At 55.8% G+C, this 21,052-nt stretch overlaps 1 protein-coding gene across 2 annotated transcripts in view; it reads left to right on the top strand.

Annotated features, from left to right (window-relative positions):
* The window catches only part of IARS1 (isoleucyl-tRNA synthetase 1), a 30,055-nt gene extending 13,426 nt beyond the window's left edge, over positions 1 to 16,629 (top strand). For both annotated transcript variants that reach the window (XM_074199284.1, XM_074199285.1), the window contains 19 exons: positions 97 to 291; positions 1,443 to 1,529; positions 1,830 to 1,913; positions 2,799 to 2,943; positions 9,240 to 9,360; positions 9,664 to 9,755; positions 10,134 to 10,211; positions 10,706 to 10,827; positions 11,058 to 11,160; positions 11,366 to 11,449; positions 11,728 to 11,902; positions 12,490 to 12,602; positions 13,600 to 13,695; positions 13,833 to 14,009; positions 14,371 to 14,476; positions 14,993 to 15,118; positions 15,613 to 15,753; positions 15,959 to 16,111; positions 16,361 to 16,629. In XM_074199284.1, coding sequence (XP_074055385.1) covers positions 97 to 291; positions 1,443 to 1,529; positions 1,830 to 1,913; positions 2,799 to 2,943; positions 9,240 to 9,360; positions 9,664 to 9,755; positions 10,134 to 10,211; positions 10,706 to 10,827; positions 11,058 to 11,160; positions 11,366 to 11,449; positions 11,728 to 11,902; positions 12,490 to 12,602; positions 13,600 to 13,695; positions 13,833 to 14,009; positions 14,371 to 14,476; positions 14,993 to 15,118; positions 15,613 to 15,753; positions 15,959 to 16,111; positions 16,361 to 16,443 — 2,281 coding nt within the window. In that variant the 3' untranslated portion in view covers positions 16,444 to 16,629. The remainder of the gene's footprint in view (positions 1 to 96; positions 292 to 1,442; positions 1,530 to 1,829; positions 1,914 to 2,798; positions 2,944 to 9,239; positions 9,361 to 9,663; positions 9,756 to 10,133; positions 10,212 to 10,705; positions 10,828 to 11,057; positions 11,161 to 11,365; positions 11,450 to 11,727; positions 11,903 to 12,489; positions 12,603 to 13,599; positions 13,696 to 13,832; positions 14,010 to 14,370; positions 14,477 to 14,992; positions 15,119 to 15,612; positions 15,754 to 15,958; positions 16,112 to 16,360) is intronic.
* The last annotated feature ends 4,423 nt before the right edge of the window (positions 16,630 to 21,052 follow it).

The following is a 21,052-nucleotide window of genomic DNA, read 5'->3' as shown; positions in this document are numbered from 1 at the left end:
CTGAACTGCATTGGGTGGGCTTCTCTTGGGGTCTTGGTCCAGAACCCACTGGCACCCTCCCTCCCCAGTAGTAATGGCACTCACTTTCTCACACAGCATAGATCACCTGACAATCCCTTCCCGCCTGGGGAAGGGCCTTTTGCACCGCGTGCCCGAAGTCTTCGACTGCTGGTTTGAGAGCGGGAGCATGCCCTACGCCCAGGTCCACTACCCCTTCGAGAATAGGCGGGAGTTTGAGGAAGCTTTCCCTGCTGACTTCATCGCTGAGGGCATTGACCAAACCCGCGGATGGTGAGCGAGAGGCCCCTGCTGGGATTGCGCCAGGACCTCAGAGAAGAGAGGGGCATGGGGCAGTCAGGCATTTTCTCCATCCCCATCCACAGAGATGAGCCCCACTTTTCCAGACCCAATTCCCCCTCCCCCGAGTCATCCCTAAGGAGAAACCTATGAGCCCCTCCTCGTCTCTAGTCTCAGCCATCAGTGGCCTGTCCTGGGTCCCCTCCTCCTCCCCGCCTTTCCAGGGCTCTAACCTGCTAACTGGATGGCTTGGTGAAGGCAGAGAGTGCCAAGTTTAAATGCAGCCTAGCAGAGTGACCTTGGGCAAGTTCCTTCCCCTCTGCCTCCTCTCCTGTAAAATGGGGAGATTCTTGGCATCTCCTTCCAGGCACCTTGTGTTTGTCAAAGTGCTGACCTCACATCTGGCACACAAGCGCTTAGGACTGTTCTACCTTTCCCCTCTATGACATGAGCCAGAGAAGGACAAGGGCTCCCCTGCCCCTGCCTGGCTAAGCCACCCTCCGTCTACCCTGGGTCGTGGCTCTTGGTGCTTATGGCATCACTGCCTCTGCTTGGGAGGCGCATCCTCTTCACTCTGCTCCCTCATCAATGTCCCTGCCCTGTGTACCCAGTGGGGGTCCTCAGCCAGGGGCAGGGAGAGCCCCACACCTGCCAAAGGCTCCCTAAGAGACACCCTGACTTGGCTTAGCCTCTTGAGGGACATCCCATAGGCCACCCAGGGCCCAGCACCCAGTGGGCACTTGATCCTCAGATGGCTCACATAGAGTGGTTGAGGGGGTGGATGGGTTGACAGAGTAGCCCCGGCGTTATCGTCAGCCTGTCTTCATGTTGTCTCTTGACGGGTGACGAGACCTGTGAGTGACTTAATGCATTGAACTGCTCAGATGGGGGCCTGAGAGGAAGGGGAGCTGGCACCAGGTGACCCCGGTGGGCTATGTCACTGGCTTCTAATCAGAGGTGTCTATACAGTCATTCATGTTGGGTGTAGGGAGTCTGAGTTAGCTCTGAAGCCCCTCCAGTCCCGGATGACCCTGTGCTGAGTGACTCCCAGGCTTATGCTCAAGAGTAGTGGAAGGGAGCTGCCAATGAAATGCCGAACTTGAGACTCCCTTCCAGGCCCACTGACGCCACTTGTCCTTCCTTAGGTTTTACACTCTGCTGGTGCTAGCTACAGCACTCTTTGGGAAGCCTCCCTTCAAGAACGTGATTGCCAACGGGCTGATCCTGGCTAGGTACAGAGCCCTTGTCTTCCCTTGTTGTGTGGTGGATGTACCGCTCTGTCTTGATGAGCTGATGGATGGATGGATGGATTGGTGGGTGGGTGTGTATGGATGGATGTGTTTGGTTGGGGTCTTCGACACTGACCCCCAGGCATCTGTGTGTGTGCCTAGCTCCTGTGGTTGGAGAGGATTTGGGAAAGCTTGCCCAGCAACTGCCCTTTGACCCTTTTTGGTGATGGGCTGAGGTTGGCCTGACCTCTTGGGGAGGAAATGGTTGATGGTCCAGGTGTGATGCGACCCTTGATTTTCCAGTGACGGTCAGAAAATGAGCAAGCGTAAGAAGAATTACCCCGATCCGACGATGATCATTGACAAATACGGTGCCGATGCCCTGCGGTGAGGATGGTCAGGCTCTGAACCTAACACCACTGTGTCTCTGTCCTAGAAGTAGACTTGTCAGACAGCACAGTTTTTTTAACCACATCCTGGGGGCCCAGGCTCAAACTCAGGGCACATCTGCCCTCAGGGAGCTTAGAGTTTAGACTGGGAGAAAAGATGGGCAGAGATGGGTGTGTACCAGCGAAAGTCTTGGGGAGGGTGCCCAGGTGGAGGGCACGGCCAGGATGAAGTCCTGCATAACTGAGTTGTGGGGTGAAGCATGCGAAGACTGGTGGGCAGGGGCCAAAAGTGATGCGGTTGCATAGAAGGGCAGGAAGATAGACAAGTTGGGGGTGGAGTGAGAGTTCAGGGCGGGTGTAGCAGGAGTCCTTTTTGGGAGGACCCTCTGTCCACGCCCCCTGCCCCCCTGCTGTAGGCTGGTCAGAGCCACTGGATCTTCGATGTTTCTGCCCCTTCTCCATCTTTTTGGGTTCCATTCTGTTTGCCTTCTTAACAGACGTTACCAGCACGTCATCTCAGTCTTTTTCCAGGGCATTAGTAGAGATTCCCTGGCACAGTTTCCTAGGGCAGGCCACAAGCCACCCCCTTCGCAGGGGGCTCTCTGGTCCAGCTGGTCTCGGATGCCCCAGCTTGTGTTGACATCTCAGTATACTCAAAGGTTCATACTCCCCAAACTCTGCCAGGTCCGGGAAGGCGTTGGGGAAGTACAGATGGAGCTGTCCCCATGGGGAAAGTCCTCTGCTAGTGCAGTTTACAACCCTTCCAAACCCGGCCTTCAGTTGTCCCTGTGATTGACTAATGGCTCCATATATGGGGCCATCTCAGAGCGAACCCCTGACCTAGCCAGGCCAGGGCAGTGATGGCTTTCTTCAACTGTCGCAGGCTGTATCTCATTAACTCACCTGTGGTCCGAGCAGAGAATCTGCGCTTTAAAGAGGAGGGTGTCCGGGACGTCCTCAAAGATGTCCTCCTGCCGTGGTACAATGCCTACCGCTTTCTCATCCAGAATATCCTCCGTCTTCATAAGGTATGGGCTGCAGGAGGCATGGTTGGTGTCCTCTGCCTGCTTTGGGCTGACAGTGGTCTGATGTAGGGGGCACCCGCAGTACAGGGACCAAATCCTGCTTGATCTAGAGGAGCAGGACAGTGTCAGCCCCAGGCTTCTAGGTGACTGTGGGCAACTCACCAGGACCTTGGGGGACCAGGAAAGCCTTGTTGGGGGGGGAGGGGGAGTCCTTAAGGAACTGCCATTCTGCCTGGTGGCTGAGGTAGGGGAGAGAGGAAGATGAGAACCCTTGGGGTGGGAGGAAGTAATAAGAGCCTAGTCCTCTTCAGGAAAACTCCCAATTCCAGGAGAGAGGAGAGAAGGGGGCACACCAGGCAGGGAGACAGAATGATCAAATGGCTTCTTTGGGGGGGAACACAGAGTGTGTATGAGGGAGATCCACCACATGCAGTATGTTCAGATCTTGGGCAGGAGGGAGTGGGGAGAGTCTGGAAGCAGCCACATGAGGAGACGTAGTGAGATAGGACTGAGATCTCAGGCTCAACCTTGGGACGCTCCCTCCCAGTCTCAGCTGTGGAGGAACCCCACCAGGAGCCTCCCACCCTCACATCTTCCTTGAGTAGGAGCCTCGTCATGGCTTCATTTGGCGAGGTCTCTCCATAAACTCTTCCTTGTGCTCACCTTCACTCACTATATTTCTCCAGGAAGCTCTATAGACGGACCCAGGGTCTGGACCAGTTCGGATTGCTCTGTGTCCCTGGGTGCTCGACTGACCAGAGGCCTTGTGCTCACCTGGGTCCACTCTTCCATTTCCCATTTTTAATCACCTCCTCACTTGTCCATCAGTGAGTAGGGATACGGTTGTGGCCATCACAGGCGCCGTCTTGATCATCCTTTGGAGCCTCCAGATTTGTTCTAGTTTCCCACTCCGCTCCGGTCAGTTTGGGCGTATTCTCACATCAGGGAGCAGTCATTTTGTGGGGAGCAGTCATTTTGTGGGGTCTTCTGCGTGCAGAGCCTGGCTGGGCCTGCCCTCGTTTCTAAATTTCCGGATGTATTTTATTTTCAATTCATGGAACAGAGCAGGCATTTCCATACACTATCATAAAAAAGATGAAAAATGGGAAACTAAATCTCCACCATACGATCTGCTGTTCCTCCAAATCTACAAAGTGATGGAGGCAATATCTTCTCCTCCCCTCCTAATCCCACCCTAGAGATAGCATCCCAATGCAGATCCTTTTCCATCGACTTCTATTTCTCCACTCTTTCCGTGGGTCCAGATTCCTGCCTAGTTCCCAGGAGCTCCATTGACCATTTCTAATCGGCCACTTGGCTTTTCCCACCTTCTCTTGGCTCTGCTCACTTGCTCTGCCCTGGTTCCTGCGAGACTGTCCAAGCACAACCCCTCCACTCCCAGTTGCTCACTGTTCCCCAGCTATTGGGGATCCCTGCAATGTCCAGTTCTTTGTCACCACAAAGAGCTGCCAAAAACATCCCCTTCACATTAAAAGTTCTCATGACTATTTGTGAATTTTCTTCTCTCATCATTTTCCTCATTGTTTTCTTCCTCAGCCTCTCTTTTTACCTGATCCCTGGTACCTTATGTCTCCCCACTTCACCCACCCCTCCTCCCATCTGGTTCCCCCAGTTTTCTTAGCTCTTTTGAAGTCCCACATCCCTTCACTTGTGCATGTTGTTTCTGCTTCATTATTATCAGCTCTCCCCCATCTGCTTTTTTCTTCCTTTCACATCCCATTTTTAGAGTAGAATTGCTCCCTTTTATGTTTTCCTAGCCTATTTAGTTTTTTGGAGTCACCCCATGATACACACTCAGCCCCAACCTTTCCAGTGGACTGAGAGCACTGGCCTTGGAGTCCGGAGGACCTGAGTTCAAATACAACCTCAGACACTTAATATTTACTTAGCTGTGTGACCTTGGACATACCACTTTAATCCCACTGCCTTGCAAAAGTTTTAAAAAAAGTAATAATGATGAAAGTTTTAATCATACTGATAACCTTTTTTATATCTATAAGTAATCAGTTTTGCTTTAATTAGTCTTTAATATTTTCTCTATTCTGAAATTCCTTATAAAAGATTCTGAAAAGGGAATTCAGAATAAGGAATTTCCTATTGCATTTGGGTCTTTTTGATACAAATACCTAATAGTCTTTCAATTTGTCAAATATCAGGGTTTTTTTCATTCACAATTATATTCAGCATTCCTGGGTTTTTACTTTACTCTTGGATTTACTCTATTTTGCTTTATTTTTAGATACACCTCCATGACTTTTGCTCATTGAAATATAATATTCCAGGGCTGCTAGGTAGTGCTGTGGATAGAGCATCAGCCCTGGAGTTAGGAGGATCTGAGTTCAAATGTGGCCTCAAACTTGATTATTTGCCCATGTGACCTTTTTTTGCTTTAGTTTTGTTACAAGGAAGTGGAGTTAAGTGACTTGCCAAAGGTCACACAACTAGGTAATTATTAAGTGTCTGAGACCAGATTTGAACTTGGGACTTTCTGGCTCCAGGGCCAGCGCTCTATCCATTACACCACCTAGCTGTCCCTACCCTACCCTACTTGAGAAGTAACTTAACCCTATTACCTCACAAAAAAGAAATGATACTCTAATACTTAAAGACTTTTAGAATAGAAGCTGCTATGATATGTAAAATACAGACTGTAATTCTGCAGCTTTTAAATTTTTTTTCCATTCCCCTTCACCTTCCCCTTTTCTACACCATAGCAAAAGCTCCTTGCAAAAAAAAATCTTTTATATGCAATATCTTAACCTATTCTACCTCTCCTTTCTCTTACTCCCAGTACATTCCCTTTCACCCATTGACTCCATTCTTGCAATATATTATATCTTTAAATTCAGCTCTCTCCTGTGCTTCATCTATAAAAGCTCCTTCTGCCTGTTCTTTTAAATTAGAAGGTTCATACAAGTATTATCAGTATCATCTTTCCATGCAGGAATACATGCAGTTCATCACCATTAAGTCCCTCATAATTTACCCTTCTCCACTCACTATGCTTCACCTGAGTCCTGTACTTGAAGGTCATGCTTTCTGTTCAGCTCTGGTCATTTCAACAGGAACATTTGAAATTCCCCTGTTTCATTGAAAGTCCATCTTTTCCCCTGGAAGAGTATGTTCAGTTTTGCTGGGTAGTTGATTCATGGTTGCATTCCAAGCTCTTGCCCTCTGGAATATTTTATTCCAAGCCCTATGAGCCATTAATGTAGTTGCTGCTAAGTCCTGTGTGATCCTGACTGCAACCATGATATTTGACTTGTATCTTTCTGGCTGTTTGATCTGTTTTCCAGATCAGTTGTTTTTTCAATGAGATATTTCACATTTTCTTCTGGTTTTTCATTCTTTTGGTGTTGAGTGATTGTGTCTTGATTTCTCTCAAAGTCATCAGTTTCCTTTAGCTCCATTCTACATCTGAAGGATTTGTTTTCCTCAGAGAACTTTCTTATCTCCTTTTCCATCTGGCAAATTCTGCTTTTTAAAGCATTCTTCTCATTAACTTTTTGAACTGTTTTATTCATTTGACCTCAGCTGGTTTTTAACATGGTATTTTCTTCAACATGTTTTGGATCTCCTTGACTAAGTTGCTGACTTTATTTTCATGTTTTTCCTGCATCACTCTCATTTCTTTTCCCAATTTTTCTTCTATCTCCCTCACTTGATTTTCAGAATCTTTTTTTGAGTTCTATCATGGCCTGAGCCCAACTTCTATATTTCTTGGTCTTTAGATGCAGAAGCTTGGACTTTCACATCTTTATAGTCTATATTTTGGTCCTCAATGGAACCAAAGTAATAGGCTGTGGTCAAGTTCCTTTTTTTTTCTGTTTACTCATTTTCCCAGCCTTAGCCTGGTTTTGGGGTGCTCCTGAGTTTTTTTTTAGGGTTTTTTTTTGCAAGGCAAATGGGGTTAAGTGGCTTGCCCAAGGCCACACAGCTAGGTCATTATTAAGTGTCTGGGACCAGATTTGAACCCAGGTACTCCTGACTGCAAGGCCAGTGCTTTATCCACTATGCCACCTAGCCGTCCCTGCTTCCTGAGCTTTTGAGTATTATTGGGACACCCCTGCAAGGACCTTTCTTCAAGGTCTTATGTAAGACTCTGACTGCTCTCCTGATCTGTTGAATGACCATAAGTGCTCCTCTCTGCCCCAGGGCTGTGAGGGGAGGGGGGTCCCTGCTTGATGGGGACCCCAGACTGTGACCAGGGTCTGAATATGGCTAAAGCCCCAGATTCCTGTCCCAGGGACAGAGGACAGACCTCAGCCATCTCCCCCCACCCTTACCTTCTGTGGACTGTTTCTATTTTCTACTTTACACTCTTGTACTAGAACTTCAGGGCCATTTTCCTTGTAATAATTGTATTCAGAGTTTTTTTTTTATCATAACTTTCAGGTCATCTAGCTATTTTTATATTGTTTCCTTATGAAATGTTTCAGATTCTCTTTTATTTTTTCTAGTTTTAAAATTTCTTGGTGTCTTCATAACATCATTCAGTTCCTCTTGGTCCAAATCTAGTTTTCAGGGAGTTATCATTTTCCTTAAGATTTTGGACCTTTTTTCCAATTGGTTCACTTTCTTTTCATAACTTTCTTAGATTGTGTTGCGCCCCCCCCCCCCATTTTTCCTCAGTCTCTTTTATTTGATTTTTGAATTCCTTTTTACTTCTAAAAACTTTTTTTTTCTTTTTTTTTTTTGGTTTTTGCAAGGCAATGGGATTAAGTGGCTTACCCAAGGTCTCACAGCTAAGTATTAAGTGTCTGAGGCTGGATTTGAACTCAGGAGGACTGTGGACTGTGCTCTATCCACTGTGCCACCTAGCTGCCCCTTCCAAAACCTCTTTTAGGCTTATAAAGCCCATTGGATGTCCCTCTTTGGGACAGGAGAGGCTTTGTGTTGAAACTCACCGTCTTGCTCTGAATTTGAACCCAAATCTTTTACACAGTAGTAGTTCACTGTGGTTGGCTTCTTTTTCCTTTGCTTCTTCATTTTCATTTTCAATTTATTTAGTTTTTAGCGGCTTCCCTTTCTTAGGTCTCCTCCTCAGGCCAGTTCTTGACCCTCTTGAACCATGCTGGTGGGAAGGCTCTCAGTGAGTTCTTCTGAATCACTCTCCTGGTCAGTCAGCTGACAATTCCAACCCTGCCAGGGACCCCCAGAGAGGCAGGGAGCTCATGGGGGGCCACAAGGTACTCTGCCTCTGCCTCTGCCTCTGCCTCTTCTCTCTGGGAAGCCCTGTGGGCCCAAGTCCATTTGCTATGTGGGGTCTGTTTTGGGCGCTACTTTTCAGGAGCTCTGCAGACCTCAGTGCCTGAAAGTATTGCCTGCCTTGTTCCAAGTGCTGGGAGGCCATGCCCTGCCTCCAACAGCTTATGCTCTCAGGACGGGCTGAGCCTGACAGCTGTCCACTTGCTGGACATTATGAAGATGGGCTCAAGTGTGTGTGGGGGGGTCCTTCCGCTTCCTGGACCAGGCCTTCCTGGGAACCCTCAATGGGCTCTGTCTTGAGGATCCTTTGGGATCATGAGTTTTATGTATTTCTGTGAAGGCTTACTGACCTCCAGGTGCCTCCTGTGACACATTCGATCATGGCACTCCCCATGTCTCTAACCTTCTGGCCTGGCATGCAAGACCTCTCACAGTCAGCCTCCACCCCCTTTCCAGACTTCTGTCTGTTCCAACTCACTGTGAGCTTGCCCAGAAGCCCAGTGGACTGTGGGCCTGTGGAGAGCATGCCTCTGTGGCTGGCCTGTCTTCATTCTGAGGCCTGACCTGCCCATTCTTCTTTCAGAGTCTGGCGCTTTCCTCCCTAAGCTCAGCATCGCTGCCGCCCCCTGAAACGTCATGAGAGGGCCTTATCTTTCATCCCTGGGTGCATCCCCACACAGCCTCACTTGAATAACTAGTAGAGAGGCATTTGAATTTTTAAGGCCCAGTTAGAAGGCTCTGTAGTAGGTAGAGGCAAGAGGTCATTCATGGGGGAAGAGAGCAGCACTCTTCTTGGACAAGGGGGTCTTGTCACTGGCCTGAAGGAAGAGACTGATGGGCGGTTGTTGGGAGGCTCAAATACCCGCCAAGATAAAGAGAGTGGACATCTGGATGTGCTCCATTGCCAAACCCGCTTTTGGTGCCCTGGGCCCCAGACCCAACTGGTGTGCAGAGGGGCCTCCCCCCTTCTTTTCTCAGCCTCCTTTCTGTAATGACTTAAACCAAAGCAGAAGTCTTGTCCAGTGGGTTCCAACTCTGGGGGATAGTACCACCGCTCCCTCTTCTGGCAGGAGGAGGAGGTGGAGTTCCTCTACAATGAGAACAGAGTGAAGGAGAGCAGCAACATCACGGATCGCTGGATCCTGTCCTTCATGCAATCGCTCATTGGGTTCTTTGAGGTCGAGATGGCTGGTGAGGACCCATGGGGGGTGGGGAGATTCTTGACGGCTCCTTCCTGAGGTAATGCACCCACCCTCAAGCTGCACACTGGCCAAGAGATGGGGGGCACACAGACAGGAGGGTCTGCCCTCCAGGAGCAGCCCAGCCCCCCCAGGAGCATGGAGCTAGGGTTATAGCCTGGGTGGAGCTTCCCTCCCCTCTGCAAGCTGGGCCCCAGAGGAATGCCTACCCTGGGTGGTGGGGGAAGTCCTGTGAGATCCTATGGCCCTCTTGGGACAAGCTTGTTGACTTGATCCCTCCCTCTTGGCACTCCAGCTTATCGGCTGTATACCGTGGTGCCACGGCTAGTCAAGTTTGTGGATGTGCTGACCAACTGGTACGTCCGAATGAACCGGCGGCGGCTCAAGGTGAGTGGCTAGGAGGGGCCAGAGCAGTACACAGGCATCCTGGCCTTGGGACACCACAGGCTCTCTGGGAGAGGAAAAGGATTCTCCCCAAGGAATTGTGCAGGGCCCAAGACCCTCCCCCGAGACCCACAACCAGGTTCTTAAGAGGCTGCTTCTAGGCTTCTTCCCTCCTTCCCTGGCTCCTGTGACTCTCCATGATACAGAAGAGGGTCATCCAGGACACCCCAGCATCCAAAGAATCCCCCGAGGGGTGCATGGTGAACTTGTGGGAGTCAGTGCCTCAACATTGGCATACAGGGAAGGGAAGAGTTTTGGGGATGGGGGTTCTGCCTTCAGCCCAGAGACTGATGTAATATGGTTTCACCCTTTTTTCTTTAGGGTGAAAATGGGACTAGTGATTGTGTGATGGCCTTAGAGACTTTATTCAGCATTCTTTTCTCTCTGTGTAAACTTATGGTGAGTGTGCCCCCTCCTCCCATACCCCTCCCTTGAGCCCCTGGGCTCTCCAGCTTGACCAGAGGACTTGCGGGACATACTGGAGTTGGTGTGGGCAGCCAGTTCACTAAAGTGAAGCTCCCCACCACCACCACCACCAGAGGGTGCGAGCACAGATCTGTGGCTAAGCACCCTTTGGACCAGGCCTTGGTTCATGCTGGGCTTGGGCCCGGGCCCTTCGGACAGACAAGCCACGTTACTTCCAAGTTGCCCCCTCTCTTCAGTCTGAAGTGGAGCTACCACTGGGATCTGTCCAGTAGAACAGCAGAATGTCCCTGCATTTTGTATGCACTGCCCCATCTAGCCCCCCAGGAGGGGAGGGGGTCACTCGCATTCCCAGGGCTGGTCGCCATCTCTGGATTAGGGTCCTTTCTCCAGCCACTCATCCCTCGTGTCTGTCCCATGCCATCCATGGCCCTATCAGGCAGGTGCCTTCCCTTCTCAACTTTACACAGGCCCCCTACACACCTTTCCTCACGGAGCTGATTTACCAAAATCTAAAGACTCTCATTGACCCAGCCTCAGTCCGGGAAAAGGACACCCTGAGCATCCACTACCTGATGCTCCCTCATGTCCGGTGAGCAATAGCACCCCCAATTGCTCCCCTCCTTCCCTCTGGGGCATGGTAGAGTGGGGGTCCCTCCCCCATTGAGGCCAGAGTCAGAGGAGTGGGGGGGTGGCCTGGGCTGGTCCCTGTCCTGGTCGGGGGCTGGGGGTGAGTGCATGGGGGCTCCCTGAGGGGCCTTAGGCAGGGGAGGCGGGCATGCGCTCTTCCTCCCCTTTTAGAGTGCTATCCTCCCACACCAGAGAGGATCTGATTGACAAGAAGACAGAGAATGCAGTCTCCAGGATGCAGTCGGTCATTGAGCTGGGCCGAGTCATCCGTGACCGGAAGACAATTCCAATCAAAGTGAGAAGGGGAGAGTCCTGGGCTGAGGGGGTCCCTGGAAAGGAGGGTCTGCCTCTGGGTTGGGGAGTGGGCTGGCTCCGGCTCTAGCTCCTGCTCCCCAGCTCTGATGCCGCAGCCTGGGCCTTCTGGTCACTTCAAAGATTCATTGAATCAGGAGAGGTGTGGGCACCAGGCACGGAGGTCATGACCCTTCTTCTTCCTCCAGTATCCTTTGAAGGAGATTGTGGTCATCCACCAAGACCCTGAGGCCCTGGAGGACATCCGGTCTTTGGAGAAATACATCCTTGAGGTGAGTGAGGCCTCTGCGGGCAGGGGCAACGGCAGCCCCATCCTCTCCCAAGACTATTCCTCCAGGTGGGTAGGCTAGTGCAGCCTGCCCTGAGCCTGCGCCTGGGAAAGAGCCGACTCTCCCCTCTCCACGTCCACCCGGCCCCTGTTCCTCCAGTCCTTCCCTTTTAAGAAGTGCTCCCATGTAGGTAACTGCCCCCCCCCACTCCCGAGCACCCTCAGAAACCTGGACCCAGTGCCACCGCCTGCAGTCCAGTCATCATTTATCTTTAAATGTAGGAGCTGAACGTTCGTCAGGTGACCTTGTCTACAGATAAGAAGAAGTATGGCATCCGGCTCAGAGCCGAGCCCGACCACATGGTGCTAGGCAAGCGCCTCAAAGGGGCCTTCAAGGCTGTGATGGCATCCATCAAGGAGCTGACCAACGAGCAGCTGGAGCACCTGCAGCAGACCGGTATGTGGTGACCAATCCATCGGACCCCACTGCCTCCACAGTGGCGGAAATCTGCTGATGCCAGCTGCCCATCACTCTTCAGGGCTCAGCCATCTGGGCATGGGGCAGATGGAGCAAAGGGAGCACCCCAGGAGGCTCTGGGTGCGATAAGAGGGGAGTGGCCAGCAGACCACGGACAATGGACCCTAGCTGACATCCCCTTTGTGCAGGAGGATGGGAGGGTGGCCTGGCTGCCCCAAGTGTATGGCCAGACTTTCTCCGTGCATCCCGGGCGGAACCTGGCCCTGGAAGAACAGGCCAAGACTGGTGATGGGCATCTTGAGGTCCCCAGTACACCGACGTGCTTCACTGTCTTGAAGCTGGTTTCATGGAATATTGACCCTTTCCCTGCCTAACCAACTGGACTTGAATTAGTTGTTTGCCCATAGGCAAGGGCAGGCTGAGCCTGGTGGGATCACTGGGCTGTGGTAGCAGAGCTCCAGGCTCCGTCCCCAGGAACAGCCATGTGGGATTCCCTTGCTTCCCTCCCTCCCTCCTACCCTTCCCAGGGAGCCTGTGCACCAGCCCACCCATGGTGTCTCCCACAGGTTCCCTTGTCGTGAATGGACACGAGCTTCAAAGAGAAGACGTCCGCCTCCTATATACCTTCGACCAGGCCCAAGGGACTTCGTCTCACTACGAGGCGCATTCGGATGCTCAGGTCCTCCCTTCCCCCCAGCCACCTCCTCCTGGTCAGCGAGGCGTGGGCAGTCTGGTTCTGGGTTGCTGTCCCCTATTCAGGAATGCAAGGGACCCTGACTTCCAGGATGCCGCCATGACCCTTGGGAGGGGGCTGCTATTCTTGTCCCCGTTTTTCTCTTGTGGAAACTGAAGCAGGCAGCTTGCCCAGGGCCCCTCAGCTAGCAAGTGTCCAAGGTAGTATTTGAACTTGGAACACCCTGACTCCGGGGCCTGCATTCTGTGCTAGCCCCCCTTACCTGGGGAGGAGGGGGTACCATGCTTTCTCCTTTCCTCAGCGGAGGGCTCTGAGAGAAGGTTGAAGGGGGGGGCTGTGTTCTTGTGAAGGAAGGGGTAAGAGAGAGTGGAGGGTGGGGCGTTGGGAAGACTGAAGGGCAGGGAGGCAGATGGGAGGCCGGTGGGAGGCTGGGCTCCCTCATCCAATGAGGCTTGTGGAGCAGGGTCTGGCCTCTGGCCTGTGGGTGAAACCCTCTCTTCCTTCTCTCACACTGATCCTACCCCAAGTCCCCACAGGCCCAAAGACCAGTCTGTATGTGGAGCAGAAATGTGAGTGTGTGTGTGTGTGTGTGTGGGTCTGAGTGTGCGTGTGGTGAGTTGTGTTCAGGGTATGTCTGTGTGCGTGTGCTCATGTGCTCTCCATGGCCCTCTTGGGGACCCAGTGAGGCACCCCCTGGGCCAGGCTGAGTCCCTCATGGTGCCAGGCTCCTGCAGGGCGGTCAGCTGGCCACTCAGGCTTTCTGGCTGTGGTCCAGGGAGGCAGGAGCCACAAAAGGGACTTGTGAGACCCCCTGACTAATGGACACTGGGGCTTTGGGAGGACAGCCAAGGTCTGGCCAGAGGTCACAAGCAGCAAGGAAGTGGAGGCTGGAGAAGACCTAGCCTGGGGCCCGAGAGAGGCTTGTCCAGGGCCTCATGTCCAGGCCCTTGACCCGCCACATCGTCTGGCTGTCCCCCCACAGGTCCTGGTGCTCCTCGATGTCAGTCCGGACCAGAGCATGGTGGACGAAGGTATGGCCCGGGAGGTCATCAACCGCATTCAGAAGCTGCGAAAGAAGGTGAGCCGGGCACGAGGGGGAGCCGGGAACCCGTATCCTGGTGGAGAAGAGATATGAGTGCCTTGCAGGGCCGTGCACTGAGGGCCCCACCCTCTCCCACTGATGCCGGTCTTGGGTTTTTCATTTCCGGTTTGAAGTGCAACCTGGTCCCCACGGACGACATCGCCGTCTACTACCGGTCGCCCTCCAAAGGCGACTACCTGGACACCATCATTCAGAGTCACACGGACTTCATCTTGGCCACCATCAAGGCCCCACTCCAGCCCTACCCGGTGCCTCCGTCAGACAGAGTGCTCATTCAGGAAGTGACTCAGGTGAGCGAGGTGGTCCTCACACCCCCAAACCTCTGAGGGTCCCGGCCAGCTTTGGCGGGGTGGGTAGTCCCCAGGATCTGTCTCCTCTAAGAGAAAATAATCCAAACTAGGGGACTGACCTGAAGACATGGCCAGAAGATTGAGGAGGGTGTGGGGAGGGGAGGGCGAGTCCGCTTGACCCCGGGGCATCAAGGGGGTCATGGATGGGGGGGGGGGGGCTGGCCCACAGTGGAGCCAGCTGCCTTGGGCTGGGAGATGACTTATTGGGTGCCCTGGGGGGACCCTGGTTGGTGGCCCCCCCTCTCCCCCAGGGGCAGAGTTCACGGAGTGGCTAAGACGCTGAGCTCAGTCCTACGTTCAGTTAAAGGGCTCTGACCTGGAAATCACCCTCACCCAAGGCATGGCCCCACCTACCCCAGCCTGCGCCTATGTCAATCTTACCGTTTGTGTCAATGGTAAAGAGCAAGGTAAGAGAAGAGCGCCGCCACAGATGTCAGGGCCTGCTTCCCCTTCCCCATGTAGCACCATGTTCATGTATCAAGTGGGGCAAAGGACCCAGCCCTACAGCATCAGCAGGACCCCCTCACCCCCAGGCAACAAGGAGGCAGACCTGGCCCTGGGGGAGGCCAACTGAGCAGAGGGTTGAGAGCTGACCTCCCCCCAGTCCTGAGGCCGTTGGACACAGGCCCTGAAGGGTTCCTGAACCCCTCTCATCTAATGGGATGGCCCCAGGAGCTCCTCTTCCTCAGTGCTTGACAGCTGCCATACCCCCAGAAAGGCTGGGGAGATTGTCACAGATGAGGTGCATCCCCGACTCCCCAGGGTTGGGGCCGGCTTTGCCTCCTTGTCACCTGGTATGGCTCCCTCCCTCCCTTCTCTCTAGCTCCTCCCTATGGGTTTGTCTCTGCCCGCCCTGATGGATCCTTCATGGGTCTTCGGGGAATGACTGGGGGTGCAGGAGTGACCACCACTGGTCTGTTTAGGGGGCGTCCTGCTTCTGGAGAACCCTAAAGGAGATCACCGACTCGACCTCCCCAAACTCAAGGGCGCCATCGGCAGCATCTTTAACCTTCGCACACCTGAGCTGGCTGTTTTCCATGAAAAGACAGGTTTGTAGTTGAAAGTGGGAAAATGAGGCCATTCGAAGAGGTGGAATTAAAAGAAGCTGTGCCGGCCCTTACCACACCAGCCCTGTCCTTACAGCCTCTGCCAGGCTCTGCCCAGGCCTTCTCTGGCTGCCCCTGTGGGTGCTCCAGGACCAGGACCATGGTCACTTGTACATTGACCACAGGAAAGAATAAGCCCCTCAAGGGCAAGATGAGGCTCCGTCATCTTTGGGCCCCTAAAGGGACCTCCCTTGGGATGAGAACCACGGGTAGGTCCCCAGAGTGGGGGCTTTCCACTTCTTGGGCCAGTGGCCTTTCCCCACATGTGACTTGGGGGAATGCTACCAGCTCCTGGGCCTGTCCTACGTCCTTGATGGGCCCCTGACCACCCTCTGTGTGTCCCCTAAAGTGGTACGTGAGCCCTGAGGGTCTTTTGCTTTCACCCCTGACCTTCCTGGCTCATGACTGGGACTCACAAGCACCCACCCACCTTTCAGAAGTGGTCAACAAAACAGACCTGTTCAGCCTCAATGGGAAGACCCTGTGTGTGACATCAGGATCCCCCCCGGCAGCAGTCCAGAACCCCAAAGTTCTCTGCAGCTTCCTCAACCTACAGTTGGTGAATGCAAGGCCTCAAGGTGTGTGTGGGGTCTCCCCAATTCTGACAGCCTCTTGATGAGGGCAGGGGGAGAAGCAGTGTGGGCCTGAGGAGGGGTCCTCTGGGCCTGGCAGTCAGGAGAGGCTCTCAGAGCATCCAAAATGGACTTGGGCCTACCCCACGGGCGCCCTTGACCAGGGGTGGGGCGGGGGGGGGGTTGACCTGAGATGTTGCTTCTCCCCTAGAGTGTCTGGTGGGCCAGGTAGGGACGCTGCTTCTGGAGAACCCGCTGGGCCAGAAGCCCCTGACCTACCAGGGCCTGCTCCATGAGACCGCCAAGGTGTTTGGCCTGCGCAGCCGGCGGCTCCGGCTCTTTCTGAACGAGTCCCAGACCCAGGGTGAGCGGGCAGCTTTCTTTGGACATTCTCTGCTGGATGGAGGGGAGGGTGGACCCCCAGAGGACAGGGCCCGGCCAGGGAAGCAGCTGCCCCAGTGTGAGCCCAGGACATCCACCTCCCGGGCTCTGCTCTCTGCTCTCCTGCATTATGGAGTAGGTGCCTGCTGTTTGTGGCCCGACATGAGGGGAAGAGCTGGCCGGGCCCTCGGCCTCGAGTGTGGTCCAAGCTGACCGTTGTTCTATGCCCTAGAGCTCACAGAAGACGTCTCCCTGAAGTCTCTGGACACCCAGACAGTGTATGTGGACGTGTTGCCCACCACTGCCGACTGCTGACCTCACCCGCACACTGCTTCCCCCAGACTTGGGGTGTGAGGTGGTTCCCTGGTCCTGACCGCCAGGGCTTGGGCCCCAAACCCACCTGTGGTGACCCTTGCTGTGCAGCCTTGGGGGGGGGGGTGAGCATCCCCTGCACTGTTACAAGGTCAATAAATGTGACTCCCCTCCCCAGCCCCCCAAGAAGTCAGCTTCCTGTCTTTGTGGTCAACGAGGGCCCGGGTGCCAGTCTAGGCTGCCGTTCAGCGGCCCTGGGGTTGGAGCCTGCCTTGGAGGACAGACTTGGCCAGAAAGTCCACCCCCGGCTTGTGGGGTGCCTCCTCCGTGCAGGCTCCCTCCCCTCCCTGGCTGAGCACCGGGTGCCAGCAGGACGTGGGTCAGGTGAGACGCTGCAGGAGGCAGCTCTGTCTGGGCCCACATATGCTCGGAATGCTCTCCGGTGAGGAGGTGTCTCTGCCAGGTGGACAGGTCCAATGAGCACAATTATTCATTGCCTACTGTATACCAGACCCTACTGTAAGCACCAGGACGCACGGCCGAGGAAACATTGACCCGGACGGTCCGGAGCAGCGTGGGGTGGGGACCGGTAACCCAAGTTCAGATGCTCCCTGGGGAGGGCCAGAGGCCCTTCTAGTTCCAGCAGGGCTATCTTGGGCCTTGGGGAGATTCTTGGGGTGTTTGGATGAAGGATGAATCAAGAAGCAAACTCCCCAAAGTATTGATATCTATTGGGAGGGGGCCCCTCTGGGGGGGCTTCAGGAAGGTCACTCCCTGAAATGGGCAGGGCAGGCGGGCAGATGGAGATGAGCACCTCCCCACCCCCATCCCCACCTGGCCTAGGCAATGAAGGATGGGGTCTGAAGGCTTGGGGGTCGAGGGACCAAGGGAAGGGGAGCCCCCCTCCCTCAGAGCAGGGGTTGAAGTCACCCTTTGAGGGACCCCTGTAGGCTTGTCTGTTCATTGAGGGTGGGGGGGGGGTGGAAGATGCTAGCCCAGGTTGGTCCAGATGCCGGCAGAGATCACTTTGCTCTGAGAAGGACTCGGTGTGGGCAGATGGCTTATTGGGTGCCTGTTTTGTGCAGGGGACACTGGAGTGGGGACCCCCCCACACACACCCCAAGGAGCCTGGGCAGAGCGAAACCACAGCTGAAGTCTGGGGAGATAGGAGCACCCCATCAGGGGGTGGGGTGAGGAAACGGAGGCAGGTGAGGCGACAGGGCCACACATCCTGGAGGCCCACCCTGCTTCTGCACCCCCACTTTGTGCAGCTTAGGACCACAGACCCTTACAATCGTGAGACAGAGTGGTCCCTGGCGGCCTGGGCCCTTTGGAAGGCCAGCTCCGGGCACGGCATCAGGAGCCCTGGGTTGCAGGTCAGCCCAGCTCCCCTGGTAGGGGACCTTGGAGACCTTGGGGTTCTCATCTGTAGGATGGAAATGGCTCCAGGGTGTGCCAATGCCTTCCGAGCCCGCCCCCATGCCTCCCCAATGCCCGCATTGCCCACACAGACTCCCATGGATCAGTCGGAGCCTCTGCCAGACACTTTATTGGGTCCGGCCCTTTGGCCACTACTCTCCCTGCTCCTGGGCCCTTTCAAGAGGACATGGCCAGTATTGGCCCCCCTGGGGATCTCGGCTCTTTGGGGGCCACAGGCCGGCAGCCCCCTCAAAGACGTCTTCCGGTCCTTGGTCCCCATTGGAGGTGGCACGCTGGGGCCGGTCAGGCTCCCCTGGTTTGGGATTCTGGGAGAGAATGGGGAGAAGTCTGGGAGTAGAGCAGGGGGCTTCTCAGGCATCCACGGCCCTGCCCCCACCCTGCTGGGGGGCTTCAGGGGCTCGGTAGAGGCCCAGGCTCCTGGCAGCCTCAGAGATGCGAGGGGCTTTTCTCTTTGGGAAAGGATAGTGGCCCAGCCCCGGGGGGCCAGCAGAACTCTCCAGGGGGGGCGGGGTGCCCGGGGACTCCTGCCCGGGAGGCCCCTGCCCATCAGTGCCTGACTCCAAAGGCACACGAGAGTCCGAGGCCGGCCGACCGGCCCCAGGAAGGGCCAGCGTCTTCCAGTGAGGGGACTGGCGGAGACGGTGGATGGTCAAGTGGGTGCGCCATGGGTCCTGCATGCCTCCTGGTGCCCCCCTGGCTGCCCGCCCCTGGGAGGGGCTTCCTCTCCTTGGTAGGAGCACCAGCACAGAACCCAGGGCCCCTCCAGCGGGGTTCTCATCTGGGGAGATAAGAGGGAGCAGGTCAGTGTGGGAGCCTCTAAGGAACCTCAGCAGGCCTGCTCGGGGGACGGCGAGGCCCCCGACTTTGCCCGATGCCCCCAAAGGCCAAGCTCTCCCCCCACAGGAAGCCAGCGGTCCTCTTGGGAAACCAAGGCTGCCCAGCACTTGGCGCCGTGGGAAGGCTCGTGGGCAGAGGGCAGCCCAAAGGCAGTGCCTGGGCCCTGGCGCTGGGCCGCCGGGTTCGGCAGCATCTTTGCCAACCTGGGAGGAGGGGCTGCCTACCAGGTGCGGGGGGCTCTCTTCTGGCCCATTGGAGTCCTGCGCAGGAACACGGGAGGTTGGCCGTTTCCCCCAATTCATTTGACAGATGAGGAAACTGAGGCAAATGGGACGACGTGACTTCCCAGGGTCACACAGCTTGAGGCTGAGGCAGAGTCTGCTCTCGAGTCTTCTAGACTCCAGGCCCGGCTCTAGCCGCTGGGCCACCTCACCACCCCATGTAAACGAATGGGGTGTCCACCAGGGAAGAGGCACCCTCCGTCCAATGCTCGTTACCCCAGCTTTGCCTGGCATCCTGGCCACGGTCAGGGGGAAGGCATAGACATGCAGGGCATAGTTTGGGGACCCAGGGCTCCCTCTTCATATGCACCACGTTCTCTGCCTCTGGTGCCCTCTGCAAGGGCAGCCCCCACTGCCAGAGGCAGCCCACTCCGACCCCCAGGGTGCCACGTCCTTGACGTTCCAGATACCTGCTCTTTCCCCCTCGGCAGATGCCAACCTGGAAGGGCCAGGGACCAGCTGGCACTGTTCTGGCCTGATGGGGCAGTGCCACTGGGGTGGGGGGAGGAGAGCCGGATCTGCCCTGGGGGTGGAGACAGGGTGCACCAGGGCCCCTCCACCCCCAGCCTCCCTATGAGCTTCAGACCTGGCCCGGGCCCCGGAGCACCAACCACCAAACCACCCCGGGACCCCCCTGCCCCCCCCCCCCCCAGTGAGCAGTACCTGCTCTGGAGAAGCAGCTGCAGCCTCTGCGCCTGTGCCAGGCTCTGGGGCCTCTGCCCCCTGATGTGGGAGGAGTGGTCACCTGCCTGCCCCTGGGCACCGCCTGGCCGGGCCCTCCCTTGTTTGCCAAGTGCAAAACAAACCCGGGCCGGGCTGGGGAGCCTGCTTGGGGGGAGGGGGAGCTGGGGGCTCAGTTTACAGCTCCAGGGGCCCCAGGTGGCCAGGAAGAGGAAGCTGCCCACACCGGCTCTGCCAGCTGTGGCCCGGGGCGGGCAGCTCTTCCCCAGACAGGTGTTAAAGGGGCAGAGCCAGTGTGCAGAGGCAGAGCCCCCAGGCGGAGTCCTGGGTTTGAGTTCTGCCCCAAGCACCTCTCCTTGCTTTCCTTCCTCCTTCCTCCCTCCCTTTGGGTCTCAGTTTCATCTGGCCAAGGAATGGTTCAACTCAATGGCCTGGGGCGGGGTCTGGGGGGCTCCCAGCTCTAGCCCCCCGATCCTTGGCGTGGGGTCACCCCTCGTGTCCCTACAAGCTGCTGCCGTTGCTGTGGGCGGCGCTGTCTCCGTTGGCTCACTGGTAACGTGAGGATCTCGCAGCCCGGCTGTTTGGACGTGAGCCCAGCTGGCGGGGAGCTTGGGGTGCTAGGGAGTACCGGAGGCCTCCCCAGGGGAGATTGGGCACTCCCCAGCCCAGGGTGGCCTGAGGAAGCAAGCGGTGTCTGAGGCCAGACCTTGGGGAGATGGGGGGCCGAGGAGGGGCAGTCAGGCAGCCATGGAAAGAAGGGGGGCTCCTGGCAGAGGATGAGGAGACAGGAGCGTCTGCCCCTCCGCCAGCCGAGAACTCTGCCTCTGGAGAAGGGGTGAGGGAGGCCCCTCTGTCCGCCTTCTAGTCTGGAAGGCTGGGGGGCGGCAGTGCGGGGTCTCCTGGCTCCTGCCGCAGGAGGGCCGGGACCCCTTGCCCCTGGAGCCCGAGTCATGGCTGGAGGGGCCAGTTCGTGCCCCTCGTCAGGGCCTGGGCTTCCCTCTGCCGGGACTAGAGAGCTGTGATGCTCCGGACCCCAAGTTCTGGGGTGGCCAACTCATGGGTTGGGGCTCGGGGCCCCAACTTGAACCCAGCCCCAGGTTGTCTCAGGCACCCCACTGGCCTGGCTCAGACGGAGGGGAGAGAGGCAGAGAGGACCTGAAAGCCCCCTGAATGGGGTGCCTGTCTGAGGAGAGAGCCCACCCGGGGGGAGGGTCCTCTGGGACAAGGAGAGGCAAAGACAGGGCAGGAGGTTGGGGGCCACACCCTCAGGGAACACCCCCAGGAGCTGGCAGAGGTGGGTCCTGAATGCGGCCAGGTGTGGCCCCTTCCCATCTCCTCCCTATCGTGGGCATTGACTCCCAATGGAAAGCCCA

Source organism: Macrotis lagotis, chromosome 8 (genome assembly GCF_037893015.1).
Source record: "Macrotis lagotis isolate mMagLag1 chromosome 8, bilby.v1.9.chrom.fasta, whole genome shotgun sequence".
In the NCBI taxonomy this organism is placed as follows: Eukaryota; Metazoa; Chordata; class Mammalia; order Peramelemorphia; family Peramelidae; genus Macrotis; species Macrotis lagotis.
The sequence above is the reverse complement of the archived record's forward strand: the minus strand, read 5'-3'. Positions and strand labels throughout refer to the sequence as shown.